Consider the following 21386-nt stretch of genomic DNA (forward strand, 5'->3'; position numbering starts at 1 on the left):
AAGGAGGCTGAAATTGCAGAAATGTGCAATTTCCACGTTCATTTCGTAAATACATTTTCCCTCGCGTAGAAAATGAAATACGGTCTCAAAGTCTCTGTTTAATATTTCTATTTTGTAAAAGGCCGGTGTTCGAAACCCGGAAGGGACCCTGAGAAACTTGAAACTGATACTTAAAAAAATTGGGCTAGATTCTTTATCGTCGAATTTAGACGATGTTATCTCAACAACGATTTCACTACCGATGTTGAAGTCAAAAACTCCTCCGATACTAGGCCTAGTTTTCGAATACTGGACATACAAAATTTTTCGAAACATTTTTAGTGGCTTGTTCAATCCGTTTTCAAATAACAGGCTCGTACAGCGCGCGTCACGAAACTCACACTCACGATGTCGAGTGCGACTACCGCAGTGCCGCTTGCGATGATAATGTTTAGCACACAAGGGGGTGATATAGTTTACTACCCCCTCTTCGAACCATGGAGAATTACTTATTTTCCCCTTTAAAGGCCGAGATCCACGGAAAGTATTTCTGAGCAAACTCAATTGAGTCCAAGAGAGCCACGAACAATGGATGACTCTGTCGATGTAATGGGGCCTTTACACGCTCAATGTTTTGCACAAATTAAATTCATCCAAGACCATTCACTAATTGTGCAAATCAAAATCCATCACGTTGTTGAATGCCCAATATTTCGAAAAATAAAAACCTTAAAACGTGATTTATTCAATTATATTGAATATGTTTTTGTCACAAATATAAAAGTTTATGTTGAGTCCATAGACCATATACATTTTTTACAATTTTATTATCCATACATTACGTATAAAGCGTCAAATGCACAGACTTTAATGTTATTCAAACGCAAAATATTGTTTACAGGTTTGAATATAATATATCATTCATTTTTTTATGAAAATATTGTCAAAATTTAATGCAAATGTTCCATTTCATAAAAAAGATATTATGGCATTAAATTTTAACTTTGCATAAATCTTACCCTGGATAACGCTTTATTTATACTTTGCAACTTAAACAATGGGCCCCGCGTTTTTTGCGCCAATTATCGAGCGTGTAGGGTCCCATTTACAGTCATCACTTAATTTTAATTCCAACCCTCTACTAACTGAAGATAAAATAGGCTATACTGTTTTTTTATCACACAAATAAATCGGTGAATAGTTTTCGAGTCTTAACTTAGTTGGCCTTGAACCTTTAACTCTGAATCTCGACCTTTAATCGGTGGAAAAAATACCAACTGTCCATGGTTATATCTTTTATCAGTACTAAAGTAAAGAGGGGAACAGAATGTACCCCCAAGTATACTAAGAAAAATTTCAGTTATTTGACAGAGTTAATAAAATATTTATTTAAAAAAAACTCTTTGAACAATTCGATATATAGTCCACATGCACTAAACGGCTAGAGAAATCCCCCCCCGTCCGTTTCCTTAATTTTAACTGCGCATGCGCTTCAGGGGAATTACCAGTGATTTGTTAATAGAGCACCTCCTGCATCATTCAGGGTTTGGGAACTACTGAAACGACACAGAATATACTACAAGCTTTTCAGTACGTCTGTAGTTGTAGATAGCGCAGTTGAAATTGCACACGTCACAAATGCCTGGCAACACTTGCCCCCATACTATCTATACGCGAAGTTTATCATGTACATGTTTGTCTTTACTAAAGGCGTGTCCAATCTAGGTGTATTTGTAAATATTTAACTAAAGGAACGTGTTTCAAATTCCCTAGTGATTAGGTCGAATGCACCTAGCTCGATATTTTAAAGGTATAAAACGGCAAAGCAAAAACAGCAAAGTTTCTTTAAAGTTAAAGAAGCCATTTTAGTCACGTTTTTCTTTGATAAGAGCGTCCGTCAACAAGTTCTTCCGCCGTGCAATCTCTCTTTCGTACGGTAATTAAAAATTCCTAGTTTCCGAACTTTGCTAATTGGTCCAGCATAAGTTTATAAGTGATATGTTCCTTCCATAAGTATGAATGGCACTACCTGTACAAGTTCGTAATGCTACTGAGAGACTTACAGTACTCGAGATAACTAGTTCGAGAAGGATCTCGAACGACAATTAAGCGAGTCAATTGAAGTCCCAAAATACACTCGGTGGTGGTTAATTAATTTTGCAGGACCAAGTTCCATCTAGGTCCTATTTAGTCTGAACTTACTAAGCCCAAATTTGACAGCAGCGCCATACTCACCAGGCGTCCATAGCTTTACCCTGAATCTATGACCTCCCTACTTCAATCACTTCAAAATTACAAGCTCCAGTTTCTAAGTTACCAGAGATTAACAAACTTATGGATGGAACATATCTTATGAACTTATGGTTAAGTCAAGAGTTAAGACCTCGAGGGCCCAATCTTTTCTATTAAGGGTTTCTTGCTTAAAGGGCAAGCCTCATTTAAAAACCCAATTTTACGAGGTAGTCTATTGGTTAAGATTTCACCGAGATACAAATTTTTTAAATAATTTTAAAACCCTGTTCACACAAAAATCTAATTGTGATATTTGAAGTGCGCTGGAATTATTTTCCGCGTCATAATGACGTAAGATGTTGGCTCACGCGCTAGCTCTCGCGAGGCGCGAGCTTGAATTTGAAGTTTCAAATCAGGGTTAGCCTACGTAACACTGCGTGTTTAGGCTTAAGCCTAAGCCTAGTTCTTGTATACTTCTTATCGCCTACGTCACTGGCAACTAACACAAAATTTTGAAGATTATGTTTTTAGGGGACTGAATTTATTTTCGGTTTATCTAGCGTTCTAGACTATCCCTTTAAGTTTGAACTGATTAACTGAACAAAAATTAAAAGATGGTGAAGGTAAAATCGAAGCTGAAAATTAATTTTTTTTTTTTTTTTTTTGTGTGCGAAAATTTCTGTAATCTTTCAGTTAATGAGTTTTAGGAAATATGTTCATTAAGTTTAAAAAGGTATTTAATTTTGATTAAAAAAAATTTTAATTTTTATTTTTAGGTGTTGCATTTATGGGAACCAATGGAATGGGTCGGTTCAGGACCACCTTTGGACGAACCTCATTGTGGATTTCATAATGAAAAATGCATAAGTAATTACTTGCTAATTGTCATAAATAATTTCTTTAAACTTTAATTGGAAAATCAAGGGATTTTTAATTAATAATTCTTCTACTAATTATAAAACCAATCTGCATAGTGAAACACTAAAGGAAATACCCATTAATGAATAATTTTAAAATTCAAATTAGTTTGATGAGATTTCATAGATAATTTTAAAATTGCACCTCCGACCAATCAGGTAACGCCCTGCCTTCCTGTTAACAAAAATCACGTGACGCTATTATATATCTCGCGCCAGTACGATTGTCGTCACATCACGCGCAATTTGATCAAATCTCGCGTTAAATTTAATTAATAGCGTTTTCCTTTGTGTCCTTGCGGAGCGCTCCCATGGAGGAATAAAACTAGGAGATCCTATTCTTCAAAAACAGTCTTTAACGAAGCTGGAAACTACTACTACCATTTTTATTGCTCCTTGGGAGCGCTCCGAGAGGACCCAAAGGAAAACGCTATAAATTTATTATGAATACATACAGCTACTAGGAATTATTATTCCCCCAAATATCACCCATGTTAATTTGAGAACTTACTACGCGTCACGCCTTAGAATTCTGATGGCGTCTTCACCCAGTACCAACCATACATTTTTATATAAAAAAACTATTTTTATTGACCAAATATAAACCAATTCCAACATAGTAGAAGCAGTTTTAGTCTTATCAAATAACAACCATTTGTTATCCCCTGCAACAAAAATCAACTGCGGGGACAGTACGAATTTTAACTAGCTGGACGGTTTTTTGGATCGCCTGATTTGTGACTTTAGACCCTACCCTATAGTGCGAAATGTCCGCCCAGATAAGTGTCTTGCTATCCCAACGTTTACTACGGTTGATCGCAAAATGCACTTAATGGATACAAAATCGGTAAGCGAATGGACAATAAATTTGCAATCAAACGGTCAGAAAATCAGCTGGCGAATGGACTCAAAATTGGTAGTCTAGTGGACACGAAATTGGTAGTCTAGAGGACACGAAGTTTGCAAGCAAACGGTCAGAAAATCGGCAAGCGGATGGACACGAAATCAACTGGTAAACGGTAATGAAATCGCAAGGTGAATAGACGCAAAATCGGCTTGCGGTTGGATAACATAACGGCTGGTTAATGGACACGATATCGGCTGGAGAATGGAAACGATATCGGCTGGGGAATGGACACGATATCAGCTGAGGAATGGACACGATATCGGCTGGCGAAATGGACACGATATCGGCTGGGGAATGGACACGATATCGGCTGGGGAATGGACACGATATCGGCTGGGGAATGGACACGATATCGGCTGGGGAATGGACACGATATCGGCTGGGGAATGGACACGATATCGGCTGGCGAAATGGACACGATATCGGCTGGCGAAATGGACACGATATCGGCTGGCGAAATGGACATGATATGGGCTGGCGAATGGACACAATATCGGCTAGCGAATGGACACGATGTAGGCTGGGGAAATGGACACGATGTAGGCTGGGGAAATGGACACGATATATGCTGGGGAAATGGACACGATACCGGCTGGGGAAATGGACACGATATTGGCTGGCGAAATGGACACGATACCGGCTGGGGAAATGGACACGATATTGGCTGGCGAAATGGACACGATTTCGGCTGGTAAATGGACGGTTCCAAACCATTCGATCGAAAAATTAATTCGGAGGCCCCATTCGACCGAACTCCCGCACTTTTGGCGACTTTCGAAAAGTGGTAAATAGCTTCAAATGACTGCACTTAGAGAAAGTGTTCATTGCTATTTAATCTCCGATAATATAGAGTAGCAAAGAGTTATATTTTCAAACGATTTGAAGGCTTATCTAAATATAAGGGAAAGATGAAATTAGCCATAATCCGTAACATTTTCTTTGATATTACTGTAAAATAATGCTTATAAAGATAAATTCATATTTAAATCTGGGTAAATTAACATATTACAGTAAGTTGTTGAGATATAATGGATTTTTAAAGAAAGTTTTGCTTGTAGTTCAACTTTACATCAGCAGAATCGTGAAACTTAAGTGGAGAATAAGTTTCGTTATTATTTGGATTTTCTAAACCTTTATTTCAACCGAAATCCTAAACTTTGGGCCGTTCACGAAGAGTGTGGGAGTCGTGATCCATTGGCATTAAAGGAAACCACACATTTCCATAAACTTTTATCATTTAAATAAAATAACAGAAGTTTAGAATGAAAAACGGAACAAATTGAAGAAGTCAAACGTTTACATGATATAGATACAATTCAGATAAATTCCAAAAAGCTCGACGACGTTGGAAACTCAAAAATAGAGCAGCCGGCAGGTTGTTCCATTACAAGTCTAAATTTAGCACGCGCGAAGCTTAATATATCGTAACTATTGGACTGTCTGATTAGAGTTCTGAAATAAGGAAGTCACAGACTTATTATGGGAGAGCCAGGGGAATGTCTAATAACAATACTAATAATGGATATCAGATACAGTCCGCCGGCTTCTCTATATTAAGTCTCGCACTTTCAGTTTTAGTCTGGTTATGAGACAGTCCGCCGGCTTCTCTATAATAAGTCTCGCATTTTGTGTTTCAGTCTGGTTATGAGACAGTCCGCCGGCTTCTCTATATTAAGTCTTGCACTTTCATTTTTAGTCTGGTTATGAGACAGTCCACTGGCTTCTCTATATTGTCTCGCACTTTCAGTTTCAGTCTGGTTATGAGACAATCCGCCGGCTTCTCTATATTAAGTCTCGCACGTTCAGTTTTAGTTTGGTTATGAGACAGTCCGCCGGCTTCTCTATATTAAGTCTCGCATTTTCAGTTTCAGTCTGGTTATGAGACAGTCCGCCGGCTTCTCTATATTAAGTCTCGCATTTTCAGTTTCAGTCTGGTTATGAGACAGTCCGCCGGCTTCTCTATATTAAGTCTCGCATTTTCAGTTTCAGTCTGGTTATGAGACAGTCCGCCGGCTTCTCTATATCAAGTCTCGCATTTTCAGTTTCAGTCTGGTTATGAGACAGTCCGCCGGCTTCTCTATATCAAGTCTCGCATTTTCAGTTTCAGTCTGGTTATGAGACAGTCCGCCGGCTTCTCTATATTAAGTCTCGCATTTTCAGTTTCAGTCTGGTTATGAGACAGTCCGCCGGCTTCTCTATATTAAGTCTCGCATTTTCAGTTTCAGTCTGGTTATGAGACAGTCCGCCGGCTTCTCTATATTAAGTCTCGCATTTTCAGTTTCAGTCTGGTTATGAGACAGTCCGCCGGCTTCTCTATATCAAGTCTCGCATTTTCAGTTTCAGTCTGGTTATGAGACAGTCCGCCGGCTTCTCTATATCAAGTCTCGCATTTTCAGTTTCAGTCTGGTTATGAGACAGTCCGCCGGCTTCTCTATATTAAGTCTCGCATTTTCAGTTTCAGTCTGGTTATGAGACAGTCCGCCGGCTTCTCTATATCAAGTCTCGAACTTTCAGTTTCAGTCTGGTTATGTAACAGTCCGCCGGCTACTATGTATTAAGTGTGGCGCGTTCAAGTTATACTCTTGCTTAGTTAAACATGCGAGACTTAGAGAAGTCGGCGGACTGTCTCATAACAAGACTAATACTTGAATGAGCGAGACTTAATATAGAAAAGCTGGCGCACTGTCTCAAAACATGAATATAACTTGAACGCGGCACTCTTAATACAAAGAAGCCAGCGGACTGTCTCATAACCAGACTAAAACCGAAAATGCGAGACTTGATATAGTCGAGCCGGCGGACTGTCTCATAACCAAACTTAAACTGAAAATGTGAGACTCGATATAGTAAAACCAGCGGAGTCTCATAAACAGACTAAAACTGAAAATGCGAGGCTTAATATAGAGAAGCCGGCGGACTGTCTAATAACCAGACAAAAACTAAAAATCCGAGACTTAACATAGTCAAGCCGGCGGACTGTCTCTTAACAAGACTAAAACTGAAAATCCGAGGCTTAATATAGTCGAGCCGGCGGACTGTCTCATAACCAAACTTAAACTGAAAATGTGAGACTCGATATAGTAAAACCAGCGGAGTCTCATAATCAGACTAAAACTGAAAATGCGAGGCTTAATATAGAGAAGCCGGCGGACTGTCTCATAACTAAACTTAAACTGAAAAGGCGAGACTTAACAAAGTCAAGCCGGCGGACTGTCTCATAACTAAACTTAAACTGAAAAGGCTAGACTTAACAAAGTCAAGCCGGCGGACTGTCTCATAACTAAACTTAAACTGAAAAGGCGAGATTTGATATAGTAAAACCAGCGGACTGTCTCATAAACAGACTAAAACTGAAAATGCGAGGCTTAATTTAGAGAAGCCGGCGGACTGTCTCATAACAAGACTAAAACTGAAAATCCGAGGCTTAATACAGAGAAGCCAGCGGACTGTCTCATAACTAGAATAAACCTGAAAATGCGAGACATAATATAGTCAAGCCGGCAGACTGTCCCATATCAAGATCAAAACTTGATCTTGCCAGAGTAAAATTGAGAAGCCAGCGGACTGTCTCATAACCAGACTAAAACTGAAAATCCGAGACTTATTATAGTCAAGCCGGCGGAATGTTTCAAAACAAGACTAAAACTTGGTCGCGCCTGATTTAATATAATCTAGACTAAGAAAAACAGGCTAAATTTAGAGCATTCGGAAGACTGTCAACCGACTTATAAAATTAGTAATAATAATGGACTGTTTACATTATTGCTTTTCGGCTTGTTTTTAAGTGTATTTTCAGTCCCGAATTTTTAGGACACCTAGCGAACACACGGACTGTTAAAAGACTGTACTGTGGAGCCCATGTGCTACTGGGGATATTAGAGTCAACTTTAATTGTCAGCGCGTACAAAGGCATCACAACCTTATCTTCCCAAATAAAAAACCATAGAGATAATAGGTAACCTAGCTTCGTACGCACTGCCACCATAATTGGAAATTACATTTGAGAAAATTGCATCGGTTCTTGCCTTATACCATGAACCTTCTATATAATGGACCAGAATCTTAATGGCGGATCCCATGTTAAAGTTTTCTTGCTAAAGTGTCCCAAAATAATAAAGAAAAAAAAAGCTAGCAGACGACAAGGTCTTGGAAAAAGACGGTACAATGCAGGGTGGGAAATAAGGATATTTTTTAAACTGGACACTGGGCCAGCGACCCCCCTGGCCTGGAATAAATAAACTGGTCCATGACCAGTGACCAGGGCGCGTCGTCTGCTAATCTAAAGAAGTGGGTAATTAAATAGTTGAGATGTCTGGACTCTGGTTACCCTTGAATTTTCTTAGTGGTCCCGTGGACCACTGACCCCCCTCCGATTTAATTTTTAAACTGGTCCAGGCAATTTTTAAACTGGTCATTTGCCCTGTGCCACCGCCTTATTTCCCACGCTGGTACAATGTAAACAAGTAAAATGGCCGCTTGGTCTCATTTCGCTAAGCCTTGGGAATAATGTTAATTTTTTTCCATCTATTTAAAGTAAAGTTTAATAAAGTAATTAAAAATAGAAAAAATAAAGACTTGCGCGTTTAGATATTGTGAAAGTGATTCTAGGAAATTAAAATGTAAAAACAAACATTTTATACCCTTCCCAAAACCGTCACGTTTGTTTACGTTGTACCGCGGTGCGCGTACCCGGCGAAATTAGCGGGCAACTGCGCACAGACGTTGTAAGCCGAAAAAACCCTCCCAGTTTCTGGTCCTTCTAGATAGATGGTTCATGCTTATACCACCCAATTTATATGGTCATCTTCTGGCGGTGTCAAGCGAGGCCTAAGCTGTAGATCTTACTCTCAATTGATTGGATTGATTTTATTCGGATATTTACACCCAAAAGGACTTAAGTCTTAGCGTATATCTATTAAAAGATACGTGATTATTGCAATAAATCTTTTTTTTTTTCATTTTTTTTTTGGCGATTTGAAAAAGGTTTTATCTTCTTGCAAGGCAATTTTATCTCTTATAATTAGACGAGTGCTCTTAATGGAGATTGAAGTTTTAGGGGTATAGCTCTTGCTTCCAATCGTTTTTAATTAAACGGGCTTCCGAAAAAAGGTCTATTGTAGTCTCTTAGCACCTTGAGGGACATCTCGAAACTTATCTCTAAATATTGAACTTACATCGGAATTATTTATCTTATGATACGGGGTATTTTCCATGGTGTTAACAGACTATACACTTTGGTCATTATGTTTTTTCTGTAGTATACTAGATAAGGTCTATTGTAGTCCCTTAGCACCTTGAGGGACATCTCGAAACTTATCTCTAAATATTGAACTTACATCTGAATTATTTATCTTATGATATGGGGTATTTTCAGTGTTAACAGACTATACACTCTAGTTACAATGCTTTTTCTGTAGTATACTAGATAAGGTCTATTGTAGTCCCTTAGCACCTTGAGGGACATCTCGAAACTTATCTCTAAATATTGAACTTACATCGGAATTATTTATCTTATGATATGGGGTATTTTCCAAGGTTTTAACAGACTATACACTTTAGTCACTATGTTTTTTCTCTAGTATACTAGATAAGGTCTATTCTAGTCCCTTAGCACATTGGTTCGTATTAGCGGAATATCTTGAAACCTAGTGCTAAATTTGTCAAAGGATAATATGAACTTATATTGGAATTGTTTTTCTTGTAATTTTTTGGAGTGATTTACAAGGTGCTAACGGACTATGTACTTTAATTTGTATTTTTTTGTAACACTAGATAATTAATTTTTTTTTATAGTTTGTTGATAAGTATATATTTTTAATTGGTTTTATTAGAAGTAATTACACGCTTCGTACAGATAAATATAATTAACTCTAGTAACAAATTAAGGTGCCCAGCTAGATTTCCCAGAAATCGAATTTACAATGATAGCGTACTTGATCCGTAACTTATTCAACCAAGGCTTAAGGAATCACAGCAGATATTGCTTTTGTAGCCAATCTATGTAGGCTAATATTTTCATTCTAGCATATATACAGTACCGATATTTTCAGCCTCTATGGCAATCCAATACTTTTGCATTATAGGGTTATTATCTATAAGAAAAATCCAATTTATTTCTGAACTAATGTATATTTTGTTTTTATAATTGCAGTGTGGAAAATTGCAACAGGTGTTACTGGAGGTGTGGTACTTGCTCTGTTACTTGTGGTCTTTGCTGTTTACAAGTAAGAAATACTTCAGCTTTACCATAACAATCAAATTTAAAATATAATCAAGAAGCGATCTCTAGTTTACTAGGGAGAAGGTATAAGATGCCTAAGTATTCGCGCGCCATAATCCCAGTCCTCCTTTCAAAATACAAGGCGGGTCGTAAAAGGAGGCCGGGCTATTTCGCGGCCTCTCCTCAGTCGGAAAATAAAAGTAATTTTCGTCATTCGCGTCACGCTGACGCGAGTTTTCAAGAACCAATGAGATGCCGGTTGTAATTTAAAGGTTGGGATTAACTCCGGACCTACGTTTGGACTGGAGATAAAGCTTGGCGAATTTATTACCTTCTCCCTAGTAAACTAGATATCGCTTCTTGTTATAATATAATAGCTGTTGGGGTAAAATAAAACTTGGTGTGTTGACCTGTGACCTTTGGTTGTCTTAAGACGTTGGGAACATTGATAGGACGGTATGTTGACAACAAAGAAGTGTAAATTAAGATATGGTTTCAAACAATACAGACGATACAAATTTGGTATGGGACTAGTAACTTTAAAGCCCCATAACGTCTTTGTTGTACACATTCCGCCATATCAATGTTCCTTCCATGTTAACTCTAAATCAAGCAGACGATATTCTGTTTGAAAAGGCTCTATTGCGCTCGAACTGTAAATAATCCGGCTAGAAATGTACTTGTCGAGACATACATTTACCGCAAATACCATTAGACATTAACAAAAGCAAATAACGGTTCTGGAATTGAAGCCAGATTGTATACTGTATATGCATATATATAAGCCTATATCCGAAAATCGCATTCATAGCCGACAGCTATCTTTAAGTCTCATCGAGGTGCTACTCACCCCTAGCTTACTGATTACCGGTAACAGAAATACATAAAGCTAATAGGAAACATTGTGTATCCACTATTTTAATTTCTCAACGTATCTAGGCACGCTTTGTGGGAGGAGCTAGCTAGACTAATCATTATGTGTGAAGTAAGATGAGACTAGAAGTAAAGAGCTCTAACATTGGTAGTAGATCCTGGCACTAGTGAACAAATTTGAGGATTTTATGCCGTTTCCATCGCGCCTACACTAGAGAGAAAAAAATTGGTCGAGCTCCAAAAAATTCCCTACCCCTTCCCCTCAACCTAAAGCCGCGGAACACGGACGCGGCTCCTTGAATCTAGTTCGGCCGTCTACCGCCACCCGCGAGCGTCTCACGTTTTGGAGGGAAAATTCAGAAACCGCTACCAGAGGGCCAACCGTTGGTGTGTTATCAAGAATATTCACTTTCGCCAAGTGAAGAATTTGGTTACCTCAGTACTTCTAGTCCCATCTTACTTCTGATTTTACCCATAGCGAATTAATAATCTATCTCGCTGCCTGTCGCACCTTTGCGCCTGCGCACCTATCAACTATCCAATGAAACAACAGTTAGAAAGACTCCATCAGAATTATGAGGGATAGTAAGTTCTCAAGCCCGGTATATCCACAAAACCCGAGTTCATAGAAATTAAAATGGGGACAAAATTATTCCTAGTTGCTGTATGAATTCTTAAAGGTACGCATAGTGGGTAGGTAACCTCTCGGTTCTATTTTCTCTTATCGCTATATGCGAATGTCGTCGGAATTTAACGCGTGATTAACTTGAAATTAGCGCGCGGCTTCTAAAGTGAATTTGCATATTTTAGACTTAAATCATTTGTCGGGTTTAGTGATGGGCGCAAAGTAAATACTAACACACACCGGTTGAGCGTAGTCTCTATGAAATTAAGCTTTATTTACCTGATAGACAAATGCACATATTACATTACAGCATAAGGGTATTTAATTTCTATAATAATTGAATTTTTAAGAGGGTAGATGGGGTCACCCATAGAGGTGACTGTATGTATCTCCTGAAGTTTATTATTATTTATTTATTTTTTTTTGGGTTGGGTAATGTGGCTTCATCTAGTATCAATCGACAATTGTTAAACTCTATTATGATAATTTAAGGGTACATTCTATCAATGACAAATAGGAATAACAGAAAGTGAGCGCGTTGCATTCTAAGCCAATGAATAAGTATTAACTGCCATCTCGTGGTATACTGGGGGAATTTAAAACTGGTGTATGAATACTAGATACACGCCGGTACGCATGGGCAAACAGAATGAATGTTCGTTACATTTACCAGCACCAGGTGTCACACTATACGGGAATATAATATTATTATTATCTCCTTGAAGTACAAATTAAAATATAATAGTTCTAAGGTAATCCCAGCCATATCAATTAATGCCTACTATAAAATTCAAGCGAATTAACCGAATTGCTTGACTATTTTAACTATAGTCTTTTAGAGAAATTAACTATTTAAAATAAGGTGGTAGGTGATATTTTATTGGCTGGCTATCTAGCCAAAGAAACTACAGAGAAAGAACAAGAGGCTTGATTGCTGTAGGTTGTAAACCATACTGGGAGTACGCCACAGTTCCATTAACTTCCTCAACTTCAAACTTCCTGTTATTTCTATCTGTATTTGATAGTTAGATTTTAGTATAAAAAAGTCCCGCTCTATTCTCTACGTAAATCCAATAAGCGTGGAAACTCAGGAATTAAATTAGAAGAGACATCTAGTGTCAACGGGATAAACGACAACGCCCCTTTTCCATGCATGGCGTGGCAGGTTCCTCTAGTTTTGCGCCAGCCGTTAAAACTCATAAGAAATTAAGGAAGATGTGTTAATTCCCACAATCGCAATTAGCGTGAAAGCTCCAGAGCAGACGCTGGACTTGAAAGCCTTATCCCCATCCATATACCACGTTAAAATGAATTAGTAACTCTGCTTCTGATACAATGTATAAAATTATGAGGTGAAAGGTCATACTGTACCGTTCTAAAATACCATCCTTATCTCTTAATACTTACAATCTTGGATCATGAGAGAGGTGGGATGGAGTTGAAATGTTGGTGGGCCATGTGCTACAAAGGATTGTTAAGTGCTGCCCCCTAGCGACATTTTAAAAATACTAAGCTAGGTCTCATGAATTAGCTTCTATTTGGTGACCATGTGAGGCAATGAAAGTCTCAAAGAGCCAGAGTACCTCGCGGACGCCCCTATTCTTTAGTAGCGGGATTGTTAAGGGCAAAGTGCCCGGAGAAAAGGGCTGTTTAATTCCGATCTGGCGCCTACCGACTTTGAAATTTGCAGCCTGACTTCTTTTTATCCTAAATTTTGGACCTTTCTTCATAACCTGATATTGTTTTCGTTTAATTCGGTTAATTGTGTAGTTAATTATTGATTAATTGGCAAAGCATGTTTTTTGTTATGTTTTTCCTGTGTAGCTCCTAGAGAAACGTCGTCAGGTCTAAAAAAATTTTTGCATTACAAATACTAAAACTATATATAGTACCTAAAATAATTTTCAAATCAATTACTCCAAAACTTAATTAATTATCTAATAAAAACCATAAAACTTCTAATTGAAAATATGGTTTTTGTATTTCCTGTCCAGCACAGGAAGTTTCCCGTTTAAGCCTTCAATCTTGGTTTTTCCTAATAGTACATGCCTTTCTTTGGTACCTAAATATAATTTCAAAAAATTCAAATCGGAAGATAATTTGATATTAATTAAAAACTAAATATCAAGTTTTCCTATGTATCTCATCGAAAAATATAGTTAGACATAAAGTTTTTTTTTGGGTTGGTAGAGCATAATTAGACCGAGAACCTAAAATAAAATTGGAAGTCGTAAGTTTCAAACATTATTAGTTATATAAATAAAACCGCTGTGGGCCGCTAAAGGTGTGAAACCAATAGATGGCAGTATGGACGCTTTTTTTTATAAAACTTGGAAGAATAGGGTGAAGATCCCTACAAAAACTACTATGGAGGGGGCTGGTTAAGGGGGGCTGTCATAAATACCCTTGTGGCCTGGTCATACGAGGGCGAGCAAGCATATTTACAAAGGAAAGTGATTTTTGGCCTGGGGGGCCAAAGGAAGGACGAAAATTAGTTCAAGGGTGTGTGTGTACTGCAGTGTAACTATGGAAAATGAAACAGAAGAGTGAAAGTTGGAGTGAGTATGATAAACTATTGGAAGGGCGACTTAGTACCTATTGAGTCAATTCCGTTGGACACTGACGCGAAGAAGACGGCTTCAATAAAAAAGACATTTGAGAGAAAAATACCCTAAAAAAGGTAAACTAAGTTCTCGTATTGAGTCTAGCTATTTCACGGAAAGTGTTACAAGTAGCTGTTCAACCCCCCCTTTCCCTCCTAACTCACATTGGAACCCGTCCATTTGAAGAGACAAACCGAAATGAAACTCGGAAGATGCCTATTAATTTTTGAATTGTACTCTGAATCTGTTTGAATTTTCTGCATGGGCTATTCTATAGATCTGTAAGATCTACAAAATAAATAAATAAATAAATAGAGGAGTTTATTCTTGAACGTCCTGTAAATCAAATCGATTCAGGCTATAGTATCAAGTATTGATAGTATGCCTACAATTTTCTCTTATAGTACTTTTATTTCACCTAGGGATTGTTATGTAAGAATAGCCTGAGTTGAACGTGTGTTATTCGTTTTGTTTGTTTTTCAATACATTTTGAGATTACCTTCAATTCAAAAAGTGGGTAGCCCTTAAAAGGGCTGTTGTTTCATCAGTTTTATACATCGTGATCAGGATCACTTTAGACGGATGTGGTTTGGAATTTCTACCCATTTTCAAATCAAATCGAAGCGATTTAAATATTCAAAATTATCAAGAAAACTAAGGACAATTGCACGTCCGATATGTAGGTCAAAAACAGAAACTCTAAATACTGGCTTCCAAAACAAGTTTTCAAAGCTTCCAAAAATAAAATTCTGGGTAGGGGGTGAGAAAAACGCATAAAAAAGCTAGGACAGTGAGAAAGTCGGGGTCGGACATTATTTCGAACTTAATTCAAATTCCATACTACCGTTTTTAGTGGTTTCTCAGCTCTTTTGGTATAATTTCTGATTTCAGGAAACTTTTCGACCACTCGCCTTAGTACTGATCGCTCCGTTGTTGACACGCGCGAAACGCCCCTCATTTCCTATTGTATTGGTTTTTGAAAAGGGCTCGAATCTTCCCTAAGTTCAATTACTATTTTGAAATTTTAAGACGGCCTTCGGCGCCGCGTGTAGCTGGAGCTTTCATACCTCTTTACTTTCATCGGCAAAGATAAGGAATCTATTTCTTTTGTCAATGGGCCCCACTCTAAGACTCCCCATTCTTATGCCAGTTAAAAAAGGCTATAAAATGGAAAGCATATGGACCCACTTTAACATCCATTTCGGATGTCAAGTTACCATGTCGCCTACTTTAAAATGGGCAACTTTATTTTGACTCATTCTTGTCTCAACTAATATTCAGTATATACAAGGCTTCACCACTTATAAAGCCATTCGCATTGAATAGCGTTAGATCCTAGTTAAGAGAAAGTTTACTTCTGGCATTGGGATCGTTTGCAGTAGGAAAGCTTCTATATTTCCCCTATAGCTCCTGCTGCAAAAGGGGCTCGAAAGGTCTCAACCCCTGTTTACTACAGCGCCATCGTTTGAAAAAGATTCGAACTTTACCTTGGTAGTCTTGGCCCTTAAGCGCTGCCACCTAGCGCCATATAAAAATACTAAGCTACTGCTCACGAATTAGGCTTAGCATTTTTTAAAACACAGGGGCGTTTTATACGTTTTCGTACAACAGGTACGACCCCTACTGAAACGAAATCAAAACTGAGGATGCTGGGAGGACTTCGTTGATTGCCCTTCAGTAGATGGGGTTACTTACAGAGGCTACATACGTTATAATTTATTTAGATTTCTACTCCATCTCAGCTCTCCTCCAAGTTACAATCTATGACACCGAAAGTTTTTAATTTTCTTTCAGTTCTTGTTAGACAAAGCAAGTTGTCAACGGAGCGACGCTTTATAATAATGTCGCGAGAATGGTTTTAAAAATTAGTTTTACGACACTATTAATTTTTGGGGGACAAGAAAGTAAAGTTCTCATTTTATGAGTGCTGATTTTTAAAGCAAGCTTTTAATTTTAATGGCTTTTAATGTACAGGGTGTTGGGTTCCAAAAAGGGAGAGGTAGGCATAGCCCTTATTTGAGTATCCCTTTATGCTGTTTTTCGGCAGTGTTTATTCAAGCGAAATATAATATATTTATTATTTTATTTCGTCTAACCCTCGGTCAAACCGAACGAAGTTCCAACACTACGCAACTGGATTTATTTATTTTTACTTTTTTGTTAACTCTGCTCATATTTCCTTTTCCAACTGTATAGGAACTGGTCGTACGAGCAAGAATTGGACAGTTTACTCTGGAAGATCGAGTACAAGGACCTTCAAGTTATCGATCACGTGACCCCAACCTCGACTCCGACCAATCAAAACGGTGGACTTATCGCCGGATCCAAAGCTCTAAGAGTTTGTTTAAAATTGTTATTACTACGTTTTACCAAGAAGTGATATCTAGTTTGTTAGGGAGAAGGTATAAGATGCCTAAGTATTCCCGCGCGCCATAGTTCCAGTCCCCCTTTCAAAATGTAAGGGGGGACGTAAAAGGAGGCCCTGGGCTATTTCGCCAGCCTCTCCTCAGTCGGAAAATATGACTGTAATTTTCGTCATTCGCGTCGCGCTGACGTGCACAAGTTTTCAAGAACCAATGAGATGCTGGTTGTAATTTAGAGGCGGCGGGGATTAACTCCGGACAGGCTACGTCTTTTGGACTGGAGATAAAGCTAGATTATAAATGTGGAGGCGAATTTATACCTTCTCCCTAATAAAATAGATATCGCTTCTTGGTTACGATTAAGGCTTGAAGTATAGCGACAGTAGAGAGAAATTTCTAGTTTTATAAGATATACAGGGTGCTGTGTTCCAAAAAGGGAGGGTAAGTTATTATAGAACCGAAGTATAGGTACATGAGTGGGATGCGTGGATGGTTCTATGGGAAATCAACTGAATTTTGAGAATTGAAAATGTTACCTAAATGTAACTTCTATGAGCAGCCCTTAGATTTTGATTAAGCCCTCACAAGGGATGCATGCACCCCCTAACTCACAAGTTACGAATGAACATTGGAGAAGAAGTGTTTATGATTGGATGCCCCCTTAATTAAATTAAATTAGTACTATCATTGTCTGTTCAGTTTCTTACTTATTAAATTTAAGGGGTTCATCCCATCATAAACACTTCTCCAATAAATGTTCATTTGTATCTTGTGGGTTAAGGTGTGCGTGCATCCCTTGTGGGAGCTCAATCAAAATCTAAGGGCTGGTCATAGAAGCTACTAAGCACATTTTCGATTCTCAAAATTCAGTTGATTTCCTATAGAACCATCCACGCATCCCACACATGTACCCATACTTCGGTCCTATAATTACCCGTACCCCTTTTTGGATGAACACAACACCCTGTATAAAGGTTGGTAGGTTTGAGGTGTATGAGACGGGGGTAGACCAATGGGGTCAAATGAGTAGTGATTTCGGGGTGAAATCAATATTTTAGAGCGGTAGACGAATGCTCACTTACTTAATTTTCTTGGGCAGTTCTAGAAACAGACATTGGCAAGAAAAAACGAAAAATAAATAAAAATTCGTAGGCCATAATAAATATACGTCTCACGTCCAAAATTATCGCACTGGAATTTTTGGCTTCTGAAAGAAGATATGCGAGGGACTGTTCACTTGATTCAATGTTACTCTAATGTTTAATTGAACCTTTTCAAAGGTCGGGGGGTCAAATAGAGTCTGGTTGGTGTGTTGCGGACCACCTTGGGTTTTATTAAGACATTGGGTACATTGATAGGACGGTACGTGGACAACATTTTAAGACGTGTAAATTAATTAACAATACGGACCATCCAAATTTGGTATAGGACTGGTAACTTTGAAGAAAGTATGTCCAACGTCTTTGTTGTAAACATACCGTCCTATCAATGTTGCTTCTTAACCCAAACTCAAGCAGACGATACTGGTCACCCAACCTTTTTTGGAAAGGGTCTATAATATGGGTTGGGTTAGACACACTGAAATTCATAGTGAGTGGCCCCTCGACAATCTCGGACGTGGTGTAAGATTGCAGGAATTCTATTTGGCGCCTATATATTTTTCTTGTTGACCAAGTGTGAGGATTATATGCTACCTACATGTACATGTATACCATAAGTTTATAAGTGATATGTTCCGTTCCATAAGCATGACACTACCTATACAAGGTCGTAATGCTACTGAGAGACTTACAGTACTCGAGATAACTAGTTCGAGAAGGAGAACGACAATTAAGCGAGGCAATTGAAGTCCTAACTACACTCGGTGGGTGGTTAATTAATTTTGCAGGACCAAGTTCCATCTAGGTCCTATTTAGTCTGAACTTACTAAGCCCAAATTTGACAGCAGCGCCCCACTCACCAGACCTCCCTCGCTTTACCCTGAATCTATGACCTATACTTCAATCACTTCAAAATTAAGCTCCAGTTTCTAAGTTACCAGAATTTACAAACTTATGGAACGGAACATATCTTATGAAGCTACATGTACATTTATACCTTGACTGGGTCAGAGCATGAGTTAGTACAGGCAGCTAGGATAGTTTCAAGAAAAATGGTCATACATTTTCGTTATTCATTCTTGCATCGGTTCAATTTCTCAGACGAAATCGCCCAGAAACACAAAAAGCTATTAATCATTATAGACCTTTTCGATTTTCAACAGAAATACTGAAGATTCAGCTGAAAATTTGAAATATTTTCAGTATTATACCATAATTTTATCGGGTCTACCAAACGCCCATTCAGACAGACCAAGACTATAAAATCTTACGTTCACGTCGGTGAATTATGTCGCTTATTTAGACACGTGTCAACGACTACGTGAAAGATTCGCTGTCACGGGTTTAGTTTGAAAACCAGTTTTCAATTTCGTCTTAGCAGTCATTGTTGAGATGGAGCCTCCTCGTTAGCTAGTGCCTTTTCTTTAGCTGACGCAATCAGGGTGGGAAATAAGGATTTTTTTAAACTGGACATTGGGCCAGCGACCCCCTGATCTGGAATAAATGAACTGGTCCAATGATGACCATTGACCAGGGGGCGTCGTCTGCTAAACTACAGAAGTGGATAATTAAAATAGTTGAGATAATGTCTGGACTCTGGTTACCCTTGAATTTTCTTAGTGATCCCGTGGACCACTGACCCCCCCCCCTCCGATTTAATTTTTAAACTGGTCATTTGCCCTGTGCCACCGCCTTATTTCCCACGCTGGACGCGATCATGCCTTACTGACTGAGCTACGTTTTAGCAGACGATATACTGAAACGTTTTCGGATTCTTGGCGTGGTATTCGTCATGTCTGAATGGGCATTTAAGGCTCGATAACCCGATCAGTTTTTTTGGCCTCAAAAAAAAATATCCAGTTTAATTTTATTAAGTATTAATTTCATTATAGAGTATTCATCCTGTAATTCGGACCAGTCAAGTATCACTAAGTTCAAACCCAGACGCTGATTTCCGGTACTCGGCGCTGTACACTCACATTGGAATTTATAGAGGTCGCGTTTGTGCCATTAAAAGGCTTAGAAAAAAATCAGTTGACATAAACCGTGCAATTAAGAAAGACTTGAAAACTGTAAGTAGGCCTAGTTTCTAATTTTAGCCTAAGCCTAAATTTAAATTTAAATCTTTTGAAGATGCGTGATTTGAGGCACGACAATTTGAACGTTTTCGTTGGCGCATGTGTGGATCCACCTAATTTATGCATAGTTACTGAATATTGTGGACGTGGCAGTTTGAAAGACATTCTAGAGAATGAAGATGTTAAATTGGACAACATGTTCGTAGCTTCCTTGGTAGCTGATATAATAAGGGTAAGTGATTTCGTGTTCATTTTTTCACATAAACGTGATATATTTTCTATTCTAAATCAATATACACCTTCATCTTTCTTTAAAAATAGGCCTAACTACACTTAACCTTGACCTTTACGCTGACCTTTCTAAAAAAATTCCTGTTTTAGCGTCGTCGCTCTTAGGTTTCTGATTTTAGCCTAAAATGTTTTGTTTTGTTTCAATTTTCGACTCTTCAGGGCATGATATTTCTTCACGAAAGTTCTATTCGATCGCATGGCAACTTAAAATCGTCTAATTGTCTCGTGGACAGTCGATGGGTCCTCAAGATCTCCGATTTTGGACTACACGAATTAAAGAAGGACGCTGAAGCCAGTGATGATGTCATGGACTTTGAGAAGGAATGTCAAAGTATGTTCCCTTCATTTCAAAATTGATTTGTTAAAATATTGGGAGATGAGACGGCAGCCTCGCCTGCTATTGTGTTCAGAGTGTGTTGGGCTTAGGTTAGGAACAGCTTTTATTAGGCTTATTTTTAGGTTAGGGTTAGGTTTTACTAGAGTTCGGTATAGAATAGATTAGAGAACGTTTTTTAGGTTTAGGTTAGCGTTTGATTAGGTTAGATTAGGCTAGGTTTAGGTTAGGCAAGGCTAGGTTTTGGTTAGAGTTTGATTAGGTTAGATTAGGCTAGGTTTAGGTTAGAGTTTGGTTAGGTTAGGCTAGGCTAGGTTTTGGTTAGAGTTAGGTTTTGTTGGGCTAGGTTTTGGTTAGAGTTAGGTTTTGTTGGGCTAGGTTTTGGTTAGAGTTAGGTTTTGTTGGGCTGGGTTTTGGTTAGAGTTAGGTTTTGTTGGGCTGGGTTTTGGTTAGAGTTAGGTTTTGTTGGGCTGGGTTTTGGTTAGAGTTAGGTTTTGTTGGGCTAGGTTTTGGTTAGAGTTAGGTTTTGTTGGGCTAGGTTTTGGTTAGAGTTAGGTTTTGTTGGGCTAGGTTTTGGTTAGAGTTAGGTTTTGTTGGGCTAGGTTTTGGTTAGAGTTAGGTTTTGTTGGGCTAGGTTTTGGTTAGAGTTAGGTTTTGTTGGGCTAGGTTTTGGTTAGAGTTAGGTTTTGTTTGGCTAGGTTTTGGTTAGAGTTAGGTTTTGTTGGGCTAGGTTTTGGTTAGAGTTAGGTTTTGTTGGGCTAGGTTTTGGTTAGAGTTAGGTTTTGTTGGGCTAGGTTTTGGTTAGAGTTAGGTTTTGTTGGGCTAGGTTTTGGTTAGAGTTAAGTTTCGCTAGGCTTAGGTTAG

General features: G+C 38.4%; 1 protein-coding gene across 2 annotated transcripts in view; it reads left to right on the forward strand.

Annotated features, from left to right (window-relative positions):
* LOC149618362 (guanylate cyclase 32E) overlaps window positions 1-21386 on the forward strand; it is a 166875-nt gene that overhangs the window by 121138 nt on the left and 24351 nt on the right. For both annotated transcript variants that reach the window (XM_089854926.1, XM_089854927.1), the window contains exons 7-12: window positions 2988-3078; window positions 10187-10259; window positions 16553-16694; window positions 19712-19891; window positions 19953-20129; window positions 20348-20519. In XM_089854926.1, the coding sequence (XP_089711052.1) occupies window positions 2988-3078; window positions 10187-10259; window positions 16553-16694; window positions 19712-19891; window positions 19953-20129; window positions 20348-20519 (835 nt within the window). The remainder of the gene's footprint in view (window positions 1-2987; window positions 3079-10186; window positions 10260-16552; window positions 16695-19711; window positions 19892-19952; window positions 20130-20347; window positions 20520-21386) is intronic.

The sequence above is a fragment of the Phalangium opilio genome, unplaced genomic scaffold, assembly GCF_054372755.1.
Source record: "Phalangium opilio isolate 3A_F unplaced genomic scaffold, DU_Popi_V2 ptg000209l_1, whole genome shotgun sequence".
Taxonomy (NCBI): domain Eukaryota; kingdom Metazoa; phylum Arthropoda; class Arachnida; order Opiliones; family Phalangiidae; genus Phalangium; species Phalangium opilio.